The following is a 15,737-nucleotide window of genomic DNA, read 5'->3' on the forward strand; positions in this document are numbered from 1 at the left end:
GGATCAACTAGAACGTGCACTAGATCAACTAGAGGAGGCTCCAAAACTTGTGTCCCAATAGGGAGAAATTCTCTAGTATATATAGGTTAGGAGGGGAGGAGAGGGCAGCCACAAAGGGAGGAAAGCCTCCCTTGGTGCGCTAGCCATGGGGGGAGTCCAACTCCCACCCCAACTAGGATTCGTATTTGGGGGGGGGGGGGGCGCCACCTCCACTTGGGCCTTCATAGCCCAAGTTTCCTTCCACCTATTGTCTTTATTAGGCCCATTGATATTAAATTAAATATATATTTGTTCTAAACATTTTCAGACCATTATATATAAAATTTAACATCCCCGGAAACATTTCCCACCTATATATATTAATCGGTAATACCTGGTATTACCCGATATTCACCGAAACCCTTCCGGTGACCCCGAAACGCTTCCGGAACCTCTCGGAACTATTCTGCGCTTCCGGAACCTCTTGGAACTATTCTGGATACTAATGAAACAGTTCCATAAATATATTCTCATCACTCCCGTCCTATTAACACTCAGCAGATTGTGATTACTTTAAGCTTCTGAACCCGTAGGTTCGGTAAACCATAGACATGAACGAAACCCTTCATTCAATGGCCGATAGCGGAACCGTGGACATCCATATCGGTCCCTATGATTACATGAATGATATTCGAGTGAACCTTTGGTTATCATGTAATGTTCCCTTTGCTTCGCGATACTTTACAAAACCCGGTGTGCATCAGTATCCTCCCGAGTCAACACCATGCTCACTAAACCGTTGCTCCCGTTACCGGTTTTGTTCTTCTTTCTTGTTGACGTGTTCCGACATCCCCGTGATGTAGTCACCTGTGTCTGCCAGACGACGATGGATGCCGTCACACCGAGAGGGCCCTAAGAATATCTCTCCATCGTCGGAGGAGCAAATCCCACTCTCGAGCTGTCCGGTCACTTGTCAAACTTTTCGGTGTGCCTGAAAGTTGTTGTTATGATCACCTTGTTACAGATGACGTTTGAGCAACCCCAAAGCCCACAGTCGAAGTGACCGAGACACTTATGGTCTGAGGAACTAAAACTCATGCTAACAATTCGTGTTATAACAGATGATTTTAGACGATATAATCACATAGTATAACAGACAAGTATTGGGTCGATTCAATATGATCGTTCTTCTAACGTCATACCCTCAATGTTGTTTTAGGACTATCATTACACTTAACGATATCCCAAGATCCGGAAAACGTGATCACCACCAACACTTGAGCCAGTCTTAGAGGCGAGACCCGGAACCTATTGTTACCGTTTATCATTCCACACGTGCATATGAGTTTTTCACTGAATCGCATATTCCAGGATCATAGCAGTTATAGCATGAAATATAAACTCTTAACTATGAATATGGAAATATAATAATACAATATTGTTGCCTCTAGGGCATATTTCCAACAGTCTCCCACTTGCACTAGAGTTAATAATCTTGTTAGCACTTTTAACTTTTACACCAATGGCATTCTGGTGTCAGTCCATGCTTTGCTTGTGGTATAGACGTCGTCTATCGAATCTGATAACTTCATCCACGTGTATCATTTGCATTTCTATGCATCTATCATGCTTCCATATGAATTCATAATTTGTGTGAAACCGGCTTTATATATATTGAATCACTGGTAGAACCTTTGATTCATTAGACTGAGTTATGGAAGCACTATTAAGAATAGTGTTCCAGTGATACAATCATCTAGAAACCATACCAAGCTCATGAATGAACTTCCGATTCATCACCCTTCATTTTTGCTTCTAAAGCAATAATATACTTAGCCTTCTGTTATAGAATTCACCATAGTAACTTTTTGGACCAATTCCAACTTACTATGCCACCATAAATCACTTTTAATTTGAAATAAAAAAATCACTTGGAGCACAGATGAAGATTTTATCGATATACTATTTACAACGAGCCTTCATTGATGTAACTCCTTACAACGATCTCTTCATTTTCTTCGTGTGTGAGAAAATGTCATTAATCCTTAACGACATTTTTCATTTTTGTCCTATGATCAACAATTTGACCATACTAGTAACTTTTACTTACAATTAACTTGGGAGTATTGGAAATATTTGATTGTTTACATACATGGAATACAAGTGTAGTTGAAATCATATTTTGCTCATTAGTATTTCAGGATACCGACTCCTTCCATGTGACATTGACAAGAAACTCTTCTTGACATTTTACATACTAAGCCGCTTTAGTATTCTGTCAATATGTATCTTGGCTAAGTCTGATTAGACACTATTATCTCCATAGGTCATTATGTCTAATACCAAGACTATTCATGGCCTAAGTATTTTACTGAAAAACTAGTTTCAGTAAAGTCAATCTGTGTCAAGAAATTTACATATCTTCCAATCAACAATATGTCATATACATATAATGTTTTGAAATATTATCATGCTCCCACTTACTTTCTTGTAAATACAAGCATCTTCGCTTTACTCGATGAAATCAATTTATTTGACCATTTCATCAGTACGAAGATTCCAACTCCACTCTGCTTGCTTCAGATCATTATAGGACCTCTTGAAGTTTGCATACTTACTAGCATCCTTTGGATCGACAAAATTACCTTGGATCGTATCAAACATGCAACCTTGGTTCTATTTTCATCTCATGGGTATCATTTTGACATCCATCTGTTTTATCTCATAATTGAACTATTTAATAATTGCTAGTTTAACCCGAACTGACTTTAAGCATTACAGTATTACTATGATGAGACAATCTCGTCATAGTCAATTCTTTGATCTTGTCATAAACTATTTGTAGCAGGTCAAGTATTGTAAAACATCTTTATCTTTGTCAGTTTATAGATCCATTAGTATTCTTTAGACTCTAAGTCTTTCGAAGGGTTCATCAAGTTCTAAGCTTGAATTATATGAATGGATACTATCTCGGATTATGTTGGCATATAGCCAATTTTCGGAGTCAGGGCCCATCAACGCTTCTTTGTGATTTATAGGTTCATTGTTTGCCCAACAATATTTCGTCTGCATACCACAAAGGTCTGCATGAATTTTCCCAACCTATATAGTTCAGCTGCAAGTTCGACCGTAGTCTCTATATCTCATGTAGAGGCTTTCGTATCCGTCGCAGTAAGAAATTATAGAATTACTTCCAGTGTTTCTTTTCTTTGAGCTGATTACGAAGATTCCATAATCTTGTCGAGTTGCACTGTCCCCCATTCACTCTTTTGTAGAAAACATTTTCTTCAAAACTTTCGCACTCTGTGGCAACACTTTGCCTCGGCGTAGTGATAGAGGAATACCCAACTATTTGGGATAACCTACAAAGTAGCACTTATTTCAATAAATTTGATGGCGCTCCTTTTTCAGTGTAAAAGCCACAGTCTCTAAAGCATCACTTTGAATCATCTTTGATCTCACCATGTCATACATAGTTTGATTGCATCTACTCAAAACAATCTACTCTCAGTAGTGTTTCTAGGAGGTGCAACCTATACAATTCGTTTATAGCTCATCAGACATTTGCTAAATTTGTAACTTAAATATTCTTTTCTGCAATCCAATTGTAGAAACATAATTTTCTTGTTACAATAATTTCTACTTCATTCTGAAAACCTTTTGAAACACTTCAAAAGATCCAGATTTATGTCTCAGTAAATATAAATATCTACTTGAGTCATCTTGAAGATAGATAAATCCACTGCTTGCAACAACACTTATTGGATTACATACATCGATATGCATATCTCCAATTATTTTTGTTGCTCGTTCTTTATGGCCTGCGAACAACATTTTAGTTTACTTCATTAATTGGACGAAACTTGCAAGTGTCAGATGATTCTCAATCAGTTGACTTCAAAATTCATCACTATGAAATTTCTCCATGCTGGTTTCTCCAATGTGACTAAATGCAGTGCCACACAGATATGGTATTCTTTTAGTCTTGCGACATTTAGCGTCTGTGTTATGGATGTTCAATTTTATTATCGATATTCATAATATACATCTTATTCACAATAAGAGTATGCCCTTTTGTTCATAATATCGAACAACTATTGTTCTGTCATCAACAACCTCCTTCATAACATCGAACAACTATTGTTCTGTCATGAACAACCTCCTTGCAACTTCTATGCAATGGGCTAGAGTGTACAAAAACTCTAAAATGAATTATGATAATAAATACAGAGGAAATACACTGATAGAAATACTGTAACCTTTTACAATCCATCAAAATATTTTAACCTCATTATATGTTGGTCATTTAGGCCGTTCGGAGTTTCTTTGCAATGATTGGCAATAATATGCAATCGAGTCGATATCCTTGTGATTAACCTTTTAACCACAATACCGAAGAATTAGTGATCAACAAATTGATCATATTTCCAAAGAATTACACTTTACTTGACCAACCACCTTTACATCTCATAACTTGTATGACATTCATACCTGAGCTGGACATTCCGGTCTTCTTTTCTTTCTGCCTTTTACTTATAGTTTTACTTCAATATTTCTTTTACTCTCAGAAGAAACAACAACTTTAAGAGTGGCATGAGCCCTGAACTTCCCTAGGCGTGTGAGTCTCATTACATCCTTTGGTTCTGTTCTTTCTCTACAAGTTTTCACCGTCAACACATGACTGGCTTTCTTCCGGATCTTACACATTTCAGTCTTAAACATAGTTGAACACTTCTCTAGAATTTGCAAACAGAACACTCCTTTAGATATCGCATATCTTTCTAGCCTTTGTTTTTGAAAACAATTTTCAGTTCCAAGAATATCACATAACTATCCCAAACATTATGAAGTTCGGGTTTCTCGGAAGCAAGCAGACCGTAATGCAATTCTAGCTTTTGGACCGAAGGACGTGAGTCTCGTCACGAGTAGTAGGGCTTATGGGAGCCAATCAAGCAGGCATACTATGGGAGTTACAGGTCGGCAATGAGAATAGCATAATAGACGATGCTGCGCACCACTCTGCTGGTGCAGTGCCAGGCTATGTAGTCACAATTCACAACAATGTGCCCGTCGACTGCTTCGTGTGGCAAATGCCGTCGAATCACACCTCGATCACTGCCTAACCTTACGTAGTTACTCCTGGGCTGCTGCCTTGTCGCTTAGCCACACTGGCTCGCACACGTTGACACTGTGACCTTTGCCATATGTGGGTGCCTTGCCTAGTTTGTGCCACCATTTTATGGAGTCTTGAGTCCTGAGCGGTTCATGCACTCTGCTGCCATATCACATGTGCGTCTGTTGTTGCCCAACTCATCAATGTGGCTATCAATGCAATTGTGCTGTTTGGTCCTTGTTGCGAGCTCTGTTGCAGCATCTTTGGGGCCATTGTCCATACATGCTTGGGCTGGAGATTACCCCCCTGTAAAATGAGAAAATCTAAAATTTAACTCAGTCAAAACCTTCTTGGCCTCGGCTAGTTGGCATTTTGACCAGGTTTTACAAATGCTGCTTCATAATTATAAAAGGTGTTCTAAATGTGCAATTTCCGACCAAGTTTTACAAATGAGGTCTTATGCAAGTAATGGAATCATTGGCATATTCAGTACAAGCCATTTAAAAGTAACTCTTAGCATTTCGGGTTGGACAAATGGCACAAAACCAATTGCCCCGCATTACACTATAAAATTGTGTAATAGCTGTACATGTGGCATTTACATTTACTTTTCATTGCTTAGACCTTCTACCTGTAGCTATGCAGTAATGCCAGAATTAAGTTGTTTCTATGACATAAGTTCCTCTTTGTGCTGCAATCTAATGCCAGGCAAATCCTTTTATCGTCGTTTTTCTTTCCGGGCTCATTCGGTTTGGAGGAAATTTTGGAGGATTCCTATGGGATTTTCTTCATATGTTTAGCATTCGTTTCATAGGAATAGAAGTACTTGATTCCTTAGGATTGTGTCCGTCCATATTGACCTGATTCCTTAGGATTCTTAGTATTTGGTAAGACCTCATTGAAAATTCCGAAGGATTAGAGAGCACGGTAATCCTGATGAGTAGGATCCAGAGGAACTCAGGCAGAAGTACTGCGTCCTTGATTGGGTCGCACATGTCAACTGGTTTTTCAGAGACCTAAAAGGGCGAAGCCCTGGGTAGGGCATCTTAATCCTTTACTTTTTCTATTCCTCTGATTTGCTTGTAAAACTGAATTAGCCCTTCATCTGTAAAAACAGATTATTTCCATTTCTTAAGCAAAAGACACTTCTGCATATTCTCAAAATTAAGTACTGTTTGTTCGATTTTCGAGTTCCAGCTACGTGGTACTCCCTCCGTAACTTAATACAAGACGTTTTTTGACACCGTGACAGTGTGAAAAAACGTCTTATATTAAGTTACAGAGGGAGTATCTTTCTGTTATAGGAATCAAGTAAGATAATAGGCTTCACAAATGATTTACATGTAGTGTGCTTCATTCCTCGTAGGAACATTTAAATTCAGCTTTGCTGTTCTATATATTTGAAACTGCCTTTTTGTCAGCATTTTTGGTTTGTTCTGAATGATCTTGGCATGATGGTTCCTGTTTGATGTTTTTACTTATGGTTTCTATTTATACATGCAACCAGTGGTTTCATAGGTATTTATGATGTTCCCCACTTCATCAAGACATTAAAATATGATGTCCGTATTGCTACGAGCGTTCCAGATATCATTACAAACGGAAAAACTAAGAAGCTGAAAGCCTACCAGGTGAAAGAAAAGCTCACTAGTTTCAGTTATACGAGTGAATAACTCCAGAGACTAATATGTGTTGCTAACAGATCCGGCCACCTCGAGATGCACCGGTAACTTGGTACACGACAGTTGCTTTAGAGAAGATGAAGAGTTATGGGGCTATCTATTTAACTCCATTTTCACATCGCTTGGCAGAAGATATAAATGATCCAGAGATCCAGAGACTTCGATGCCGGGTGAATTATCATGCATTACGATTCAAGCCAAACATCATGAAAACAAGCAGTGAGATAGTGAATAAGCTCCGCTCAGAAGGCCATTTCATGTCGATTCATCTTCGGTTTGAGATGGATATGCTTGCTTTTGCTGGGTAGAACATTGACTAACCACACTGTGTGATTACACAATTCAGTCATTCACATTTATAATAGTCAGTTTGTTATTCACTTGTCATCATATATGCTTTGCTATGCATCCAGAAATGGAGAAACGCATCCATGTATTCTTTATTGCAGTTCATTGTAGGCTACAGAAAAGCTAACAAGAGCATTGTAGAGCCTTAGATATCATAACATTACTCAACTTTTCATCAAATTTTTGAAATGATGTCATTAACCAAACTAGCAAAGTACCTGTGGCTTGCACTGGACTCATAATAAATCAATGTGCTCGCAAATCTTAAAAACAGTTAAATAGGTTATACCATCTAACTTAGGCTTCATCCTGATTTGGGTTGTATAACAATCCTCTCAAAATAAAATAAAAACACAGCACTTCGATTGTGGGCTAGTTCAATAAATACCGTTTGATTTCTTTGTTATACCCTTTGTGTATGGATTAGATGGTAAGAAGCTAGAACCCTCTTGATAAGGTGCCAAGTTTGACTCCGCTGCTGCCTCAATTGTTTATTTCTGCCTTTTTTTGGCAAAAAGATCCCACATGTGAGAGTAGAGAAGGGTGGGTGAATCTGCCACCAACTCAAAACCTTTAGAAGTAAGATGGGAAATGATAAACTCACACCATTGATATTCTGTATCATGGTCATTTGTGCTCTCTTGTACTAGAACTTTGGGATACATTTATATTGCATTTTTATAGTTCTACAGATGATCAGCTTGTTTTTTTACTAGAGACAAGCTATGCTACACAGGGATGTGGTTACCGGGAGAAAAAACCGGTTACCGTGAATCTTGGTACCCCATGAGAAATCGCCTTACCGGGTGAAAAATCCCGAATTTCAAACTCAATAAATTTTGAATGAATTTTGTTTGGATCCAAAATTCATTAAAAAAGGCCTCCGGTAACGGCCTGTTTTTTCTGGTTACCGCGGTAACCAGAAATCTCGGTGCCCCATGAGATTTTTTAGCATTTGGAATCCAAAACCTTGATGCTACATCGCTGATAACAAAGATTTGATAAATGCAGTGGTTATTTTGCATATCTTAGTTTTACATTGCTGGCCATGGCTTATTTTCTACATGAAAAATGCAGGTGCATTGATATATTTACACCTCAGGAACAGAAAATTCTGATCAAGTACCGCAAGGAAAATTTTGCAGAAAAAGAACTTGTCTATAGGGAAAGACGGCTCATTGGAAAGTGCCCTTTAACTCCAGAAGAGGTAATGAATCTTTTTAGATACATTGCTCTGGATATTTCTGTAGTGGTACTTATTCAACTATGTTCTGAAATTAGGAGTTACTCCCTCCATTCCAAAATTAGTGTTGTGCTTTTAGTTCAAATTTGAACTAAAACCGCGACACTTATTTTGGAACGGAGGGAGTACTTGTAAACTGGAATACCAAATTGAAGGCCAACTGAGTAAATTTTATCCTTCATGGCATAACGATTGTTCTGGACCAGAAGTCTATCCAGAACTATGAGTAAATTTAGTGATTTCGATACTACCCGTCTAGTATATCCAAAGCTACAACCAAATATTATTGCTATTTAGTGCACATACCTTACCTGCCAGAGTGCCACTTTCTGGCTACAACCAAATATTGCAGTTTGTTTACTTCGCTAATTATTATTTTGAACGTTGAATGTTCTTTTTTAAAAGTCCACTTCAGCTTTCAGCCCTCAACTACATTCTGAGTTGGAAACTTGAACTGTATAAATTGTCCTCTGTACAACCTTAGGTGGTTTTACGATTAGTTTTTTGTTTTGTTTTGAAAAGGTGTATTACTTAGGAAGAAATAATTTGGTATAAAATCGTGCAACACTGCCGTGGAGACGCAGGTTGGGACAGAGCCTTGCAGAACACCCCCACACGACACACTACACCCATATTGAGCAAGCTCATGGGCAGTCCTGTTATAGACAGGAGGAACTGTTGGAATTGTGTCGAATAATTGTACAAGGCAGGTTACAGTTAGACTTGGATTCAAGCTCTGTGTACATAGGGTACAGAGACATGTTCTAGTAGGACACTTGTATCCTAGGCCTCTTATATAATGTCGTGGTAGACACATATATAATCTATGCCAACATACTAGCACAGGCATGCAGGGGGAGCCGGCGGCATGTGACGGCGCCCGGGTGGCCGGTGTGTGGTCTTGTAGCCGTGGGAGGAGTTTTCATAGTCAGACCCTAGGGATGTAGCCGATGTTCGGTGAACATCATTAACAAATCGGCCGTGCCTCGTGCGATTGCTTGGTCCTCGGTAGATCGACTACACGCCTTCGATTATTCTAACAAGTGGTATCATGAGGAAGGTTCAAGGAGGTCACGGATTGTTGATCTAGAGGAAGAGTGCCAATTTCGTATGATTCACATGGCAGCAGGAGCGAAGATCAGATCGGGTTCAGAGGCGATGAGTTTGAGACTGCACGCGATGTGGCTATCAAGGTATGGGCACGATGAAGCAATTGGAATGCGAAGACATGCAGCAGCAGAGGCCCTCATCGTGGGTGATCTCGGCGAGATTGATTCGATTGGCAGAACTCAGTGGTGGCTGCGGACGATTTTACGTGGCATGTGGCAGGGGCACGTGCACGTGCGCATGCGCGTGGGTAGCAGTAGAAGACCTAGCGTACAGCTACTGGAGGCTTGAGTGAGGCGGGTTGGCCTCAAGAGGGGCTGGCTGGTGCGCTGTGGGATGGCGGAAGCAGCTGTTGACGGAAGCCTAGGTAGAGAGCTGCTATGAAGGTCAAAACCTAGGTGGGGAGTGGTGCTGCCACGGCAAGCTGCCCAGTATGAGATTTGGTTAAGAAATAAAAATCGGTTCTGGAAGGTGTTGCAGCGCGTTGGAACATGGGGTTCGCTGGCTGCTAGCATGTTTATCTCGAGCGTGGAAAAAAAGAGAACAAGAAAATTAGTCAGGAAGTCACGGGGTGCTACAGGTGTGGAGCTGATATAGTAATGGAATTGCTTGGACTACTGTTTTTTTGCTTCGTACGCCAAGGAGATGGCGGCATGGCAGCAGTGGTGTTGTTCGGCTAGCAGTCAAACGGGAACCGAGGATGGCGAATCGTGTGTATAAGGCTCAGAGGAGTCTGGAGCGCGTTGTGGCAGGAATGCAGGATCATGCACAGTGGCGGAGCTTCAGCCACTTCTCTGGGCGGGCCAAAACAGGTCTGGTTAGGAAATACCATTGAAATTTCGCTTTCAGGGCCCAGATACAGTACCAGTCTTCATTGAATTCCTGCTGGGCTGGGTGGGCCATGGCCTGGTTTGGCCCAGCCGTAGCTCTGCCCTTGATCATGCATACACAGAGGGCTTGTGCGGCTTCCAGGAGACTTGACCGGGAGCATGGTTGACATGACGTAGGGTGGAGCACGGTTGCAGTCGCCAGTCGGTTAAGTTCAGCTGGGTTGGATTATACAGTCTGATGGATCGACGTGAGTCGGTCAGTATAGAAAACGGCGGTGATTTCAGCGACGATGACATATGAGCGTGATGCTGATAGTGACCGACTTATGGGGTGTGGAAACACGTGGTGCGGACCTGAGGGCTTGTGCTGCTTCGACAAGACTATGGCTATGACACAGGGTTGATTGAAGACAGCGTACAGATGGGAACTTAAAGTCGACGGGGCACGGGGTAGCACGGCCAGCTACATGGAGTCATGCTGAAGGTGGAGCTGGAGTGATGGAAGACTTCATTTGGTGATGATGGAGGGGCTACGGTGTAAGGATATCGAGAATCGAAGCCTATTTTAGCGGGTAAAGCGAGATACGTGGTTCGGACTAGGGCCCAGTGGTCTGATGAAAATGTGGTACTCAAAATTTGTTGGTGATCATCGGTGGTTCTCTGTAGTGGTGGTTGAGGTGGTGTGGGCTAGCTACCCAGGAGAGACATGGTATAATGTTAAATCAAATGTACATGGAGGTTCGACGCATGGAAGAATCCAAGATGGCGGAGAACATTTGCCACGGTGGATTTTGCTGGAATTGTGTCAAATACTTGTACAAGGTAGGTTACAGTTGGACTTGGATTCAAACCGTGTGTAGATAAGGTACGGCGACGTGTTCGAGTAGGGCTTATTCTAGGCCTCTTATATAATGTGGGGATAGCCTGGGTTGCCGGTGTGCGGTATTGTAGCGGTATCATGGGGAGGAGCGCTCATAGTCAGGCCCTAGGAATGTAGCCGATGTTCGGTGAACCTTGTTAACAAATCTCGGTATTGTGTCTTGTGTGATTGCTTGGGTCCTCGGTAGATTCTACACGCCTCAGATTATTCTAAGAGGAACCAACGCCGTACTTGCCGCAGTAGAACGACATTGTTGAATGCGGAACCAAACAATGGTCGGGATGGCGTGCAACATGATGAAGGCGAACGGCATGCCGGACTACTAGAGGAAGACAATGACCACCATGTACATCTTCAACCATGCGCACACTCGGAGCGTCGAGGCGATAACGCTCTACGAGGCCTGGCACGACAAGAAGCCTGAGGTCGAACACCTGTGCGTCTTTGGCTGCGTCGCGCATGTCAAGATGGTGCGGCCAAATCTCAAGAAGCTGGACAACCGAAGAATGCCCATGGTGTTCATCGGGTATGAGCCGGGGTCCAAAGCTTATCGGGTGTACCACCCCACCAGCCACTGTCTACACGTCTTTTGTGGCGTGGTTTTCGACGAGGATGTGAGCTGGAGCTGGGGTTAGGAGGCGGACCACCTTGGTGGCACCTTTACCATCGACCTCATCGTGCATGTAGGGGCGACGGCAGCGTCAGGCGGAAATGCGGCCATGGCAGCACCAGGACCATCTGCGGCAGCGGGCGAAAACCCTGCCATGGCAGCCACCCCAGCGGTCCTTCCTCAACACCTAGGAACGCTGCCATGGCAGCCAACACCCTAGAGCTTGCCGGCATGCAGGAAGTGGAGTTCGCGCCACTATAGATGCTCAATGATGCCAACGACCCCGACGCCGTGCACTGGTGTCGCCGCGTCATCGATCTGCTTGATCAGGGTGCGACTAACCCGGGAGAGGCGGAGCGCTGCCTTTTGATGTCGGAGGGCGAGCTGGCGAATTTTCCCGACGCGGAGCCCTATGTTGCTTGGCGGGCCACGGTGATGGACGAGATGGCGCCCATTGAATCTAATAGGACTTGGTCCCTCTCTGATCTTCCCGCAGGTCAGCGACCCATTGGTCTGAAGTGGGTGTTCAAGGAGAAAAAGAACACCGTCGGCGAGATGATCAAGCACAAGGCTCGGCTCGTCGCAAAGGGCTGCGTGCAGCGCGCCGACATCGACTTCAAGGTGTTTGCACCAGTAGCTCGCCTCGACTCTGTGCGCGTGCTGCTCGCTGTCGCTGCCTAGGAGGCCTGGGATGTGCAGCACCATGACGTCAAGTCGGGTTCCTCAAGAGTGACCTTGATGAGGTGTACGTGGTGCAGCCTCCTGGATTCGTGTGCGATGGTGCCGAGAGCAAGGTGCTTAGCCTGCACAAAGCCCTCAACAGTCTTTGTCAGCCACCACACGCCTGGAACGTGGAGCTTGACAGCAGCCTCGCTGCGTTCGGCTTTGACAAGTGCCCATCAGAGCATGCGGTGTACATGCGCAGCGCTGTAGGCGAGCGCCTTCTCGTTGGAGTGTACGTCGACGACTTGATCGTCACCGGCGGAGATCAATGGCTTCAAGTGGGAGATCTGGCGGGCGACGTCGACAATCGGAAGAGCACAAGCGGCACCATCTTCATCCTCGGAAGGTGCCCCGTGTCCTTGAAATTGGCAAATCACAACATAGTGGTGCTCTCGTCTTGTGAGGTAGAGAGGTGGAGTATGTTGCCATGGTGGGCGTGGCATGCCAGGGTATCTGATAGGTGAGCTGCTCGGGCGCCAGGACGGTGCCGTCTGTTAGGAATATGCAACTTGTATTCCCATGAGGCCATAGGCCGATATATATACATGTACATGTGTGGAACATATGCAGGAAACCCCTTATACAACGGGATAAATACAAAGGGGTACATGACTTATATTATAACTCTAACACCCCCTCTCAAACTCATGGTGGATGAACAACACTGAGTTTGGAGAGATAAAAGCCATGTTGTGCTCTAGTCTGGGCCTTCGTCAGGAAATCTGCCAACTGTAACTCGGAAGGCACATACTGAAGAGCAATAACCTGATCCTGCACAGCAGCGCGCACATAGAAAGCATCAACACCAATATGCTTGGTGAGCTCATGCTTCACAGGATCGCGCGCAATGCTAATAGCACCTGTACTGTCAGATAAGAGCAGAGTCGGTGTAGTGACAGAAACACCAAAATCCTGAAGTAACCACCGTAACCAAGTCACCTCTGCCGTCAAAAGAGCCCTGGCTCGCAACTCAGCCTCAGCACTCGAACGGGAAACTGCAATCTGTTTCTTCGTCTTCCAGGCAATGAGAGAACCACCAAGAAAAACACAGTAAGCAGAAAGTGAACGGCGATCAGAAGGATCACTAGCCCACGTAGCATCCGAATAGGCCTGAAGCTGTAAAGAACTGGAGCTAGGAAAGAATAGACGGTGAGAGATCGTGCCCCTAAGATATCGGAGAACACGAAGGAGATGACTATAGTGAACCGATGTGGGAGCAGAGACAAACTGACTCAGAATATGAACCGGATAAGAGATGTCCGGACGAGTGACAGCTAGATAGACAAGACTGCCAACAAGATGACGATAACGCGTCGGGTCAGGGAGAGGATCACCATCAGTAGCACGGAGGTGAACATTGAGCTCCATAGGAGTCTCAACAATGCGCTCGTCAGTAAGAGCAGCACGAGCAAGAAGATCCTGGATATACTTTTCCTGGGATATAAAAAAGCCATCAGAGGTAGAAGAGACTTCAATCCCAAGAAAGTAGCGAAGAGGTCCAAGATCAGACATAAGAAACTGCTCATTAAGACGGGCCTTTACAAAGGCAATATACTCGGGGTCATCCCCAGTGATGACCATGTCATCAACATAGAGAAGAAGAGTCCGACCACGAGGAGAAAGGTGAATAAACAAGGCTGGATCATGAGCACTTGCTGAAAAACCAGCAGTAGTGACCACAGAGGCAAAACGCTCAAACCAGGCGCGAGGGGCTTGCTTAAGGCCATAGAGAGAGCGACGAAGACGACATACCATGCCATCAGGAACAGAATACCCAGGGGGTGGCTGCATGTACACCTCCTCACGCAGCTCACCATTAAGAAAGGCATTCTTAACATCAAGCTGAGATATAGACCAGTGGCGTGCAGAGGCAACAGCAAGAAGTGTACGAATAGTGGTCATATGGGCCACAGGAGCAAAAGTCTCGTCATAATCACGACCATGCTCCTGCTGAAAACCACGAGCCACAAGACGAGCTTTGTGACGCTCAAGAGAACCATCGGAGCGAGTCTTAACCTTGTAGACCCACTTACAAGTGATGGGACGGACTCCGGGAGGAAGAGAAACAAGATCCCAGGTACCAGTGCGTTCAAGAGCAGCAATCTCCTCTGCCATCGCAAACTGCCATTCAGGATGAACAACAGCCTGACGGTAAGAAGTCGGCTCAAGAACAGCAGCACCAGCGGTGGGAAATCCAAAGCGATCAACAGGCGGACGAGGACGAGAACGCAAGCCATAAGTAGGCTGAGAGGAAGAGGACGACTCATCCAAGGAAACATCCACAGGTCGTGAACGACGAGTGTAATGCTGAGGAAAAGAGGGAACAATAGGAGGAATCGCCAAGGTAGAATCGGGGGGTGGCGACGAAGAAGTCACCGGAGATGAAGGTGTAGAATCCGGTGACATGCTAGGTGAGGAGACCGGGGAAGATGGTGGCTGTAAATCGACGAGGGGTGGAGAAGCAGAGGGAGTGGAACGAATAGGCACAGGCGCGACGGGGGTGATAGGTGAGTCAGGAAAAGTGAGGAAAGAGATATCTTCCACGGAAAATATCGAGGAAGATGGGCGTGGGTAGAAAGGACGAGACTCATCAAAAGTCACGTCTCGAGAGATACGCATCCGACGACCGATAGGATCCCAACAACGATAGCCCTTATGTTCATCACTGTAGCCTAAGAAGACACACTCAACAGACTGAGCGGTCAGTTTGGTGGGTTCGCGAGGGGCAAGAAGAACATAGCAAACACAACCAAACAGGCGAAGCATCGAATAATCGGGAGAACGATCAAAAAGACGCTCAAAAGGAACACCACCCTGCAAAGCAGCGGACGGCTGAAGGTTGATGAGATAGGCGGAAGTGGAGATAGCCTCGGCCCAAAAATGAGGGGGAAGAGAGGCAGCGATCATCATCGCACGAGCCGTCTCAAGAAGGTGACGATGCTTGCGCTCAGACACGCCATTCTGAGCATGAGCACCAGGACAAGAGAACTGGGCAAGAGTACCCTGCTCAGCAAGGACTCCACGCAACATCTTGGAGATATACTCTCCAGCAGAGTCAGCACGGAAAACACGAATAGGAGTAGAGAACTGAGTGTGAACCATGGCAGCAAAACGCTTATAGATAGATAACACCTCACTACGAGAAGACATAAAATATATCCAGGTGTATCGAGAGAAATCATCTATAAAAATAATATAGTAGCGATGACCTCCTTTCGAGGC

General features: G+C 44.2%; 1 protein-coding gene across 1 annotated transcript in view; it reads left to right on the forward strand.

Annotated features, from left to right (window-relative positions):
- The window catches only part of LOC109742272 (O-fucosyltransferase 1), a 35,768-nt gene that overhangs the window by 14,085 nt on the left and 5,946 nt on the right, over positions 1-15,737 (forward strand). The window contains exons 6-8 of the mRNA XM_020301362.4: positions 6,600-6,723; positions 6,795-7,078; positions 8,200-8,329. Coding sequence (XP_020156951.1) covers positions 6,600-6,723; positions 6,795-7,078; positions 8,200-8,329 — 538 coding nt within the window. The remainder of the gene's footprint in view (positions 1-6,599; positions 6,724-6,794; positions 7,079-8,199; positions 8,330-15,737) is intronic.

The sequence above is a fragment of the Aegilops tauschii genome, chromosome 4 (genome assembly GCF_002575655.3).
Source record: "Aegilops tauschii subsp. strangulata cultivar AL8/78 chromosome 4, Aet v6.0, whole genome shotgun sequence".
NCBI classification, from domain to species: Eukaryota; Viridiplantae; Streptophyta; class Magnoliopsida; order Poales; family Poaceae; genus Aegilops; species Aegilops tauschii.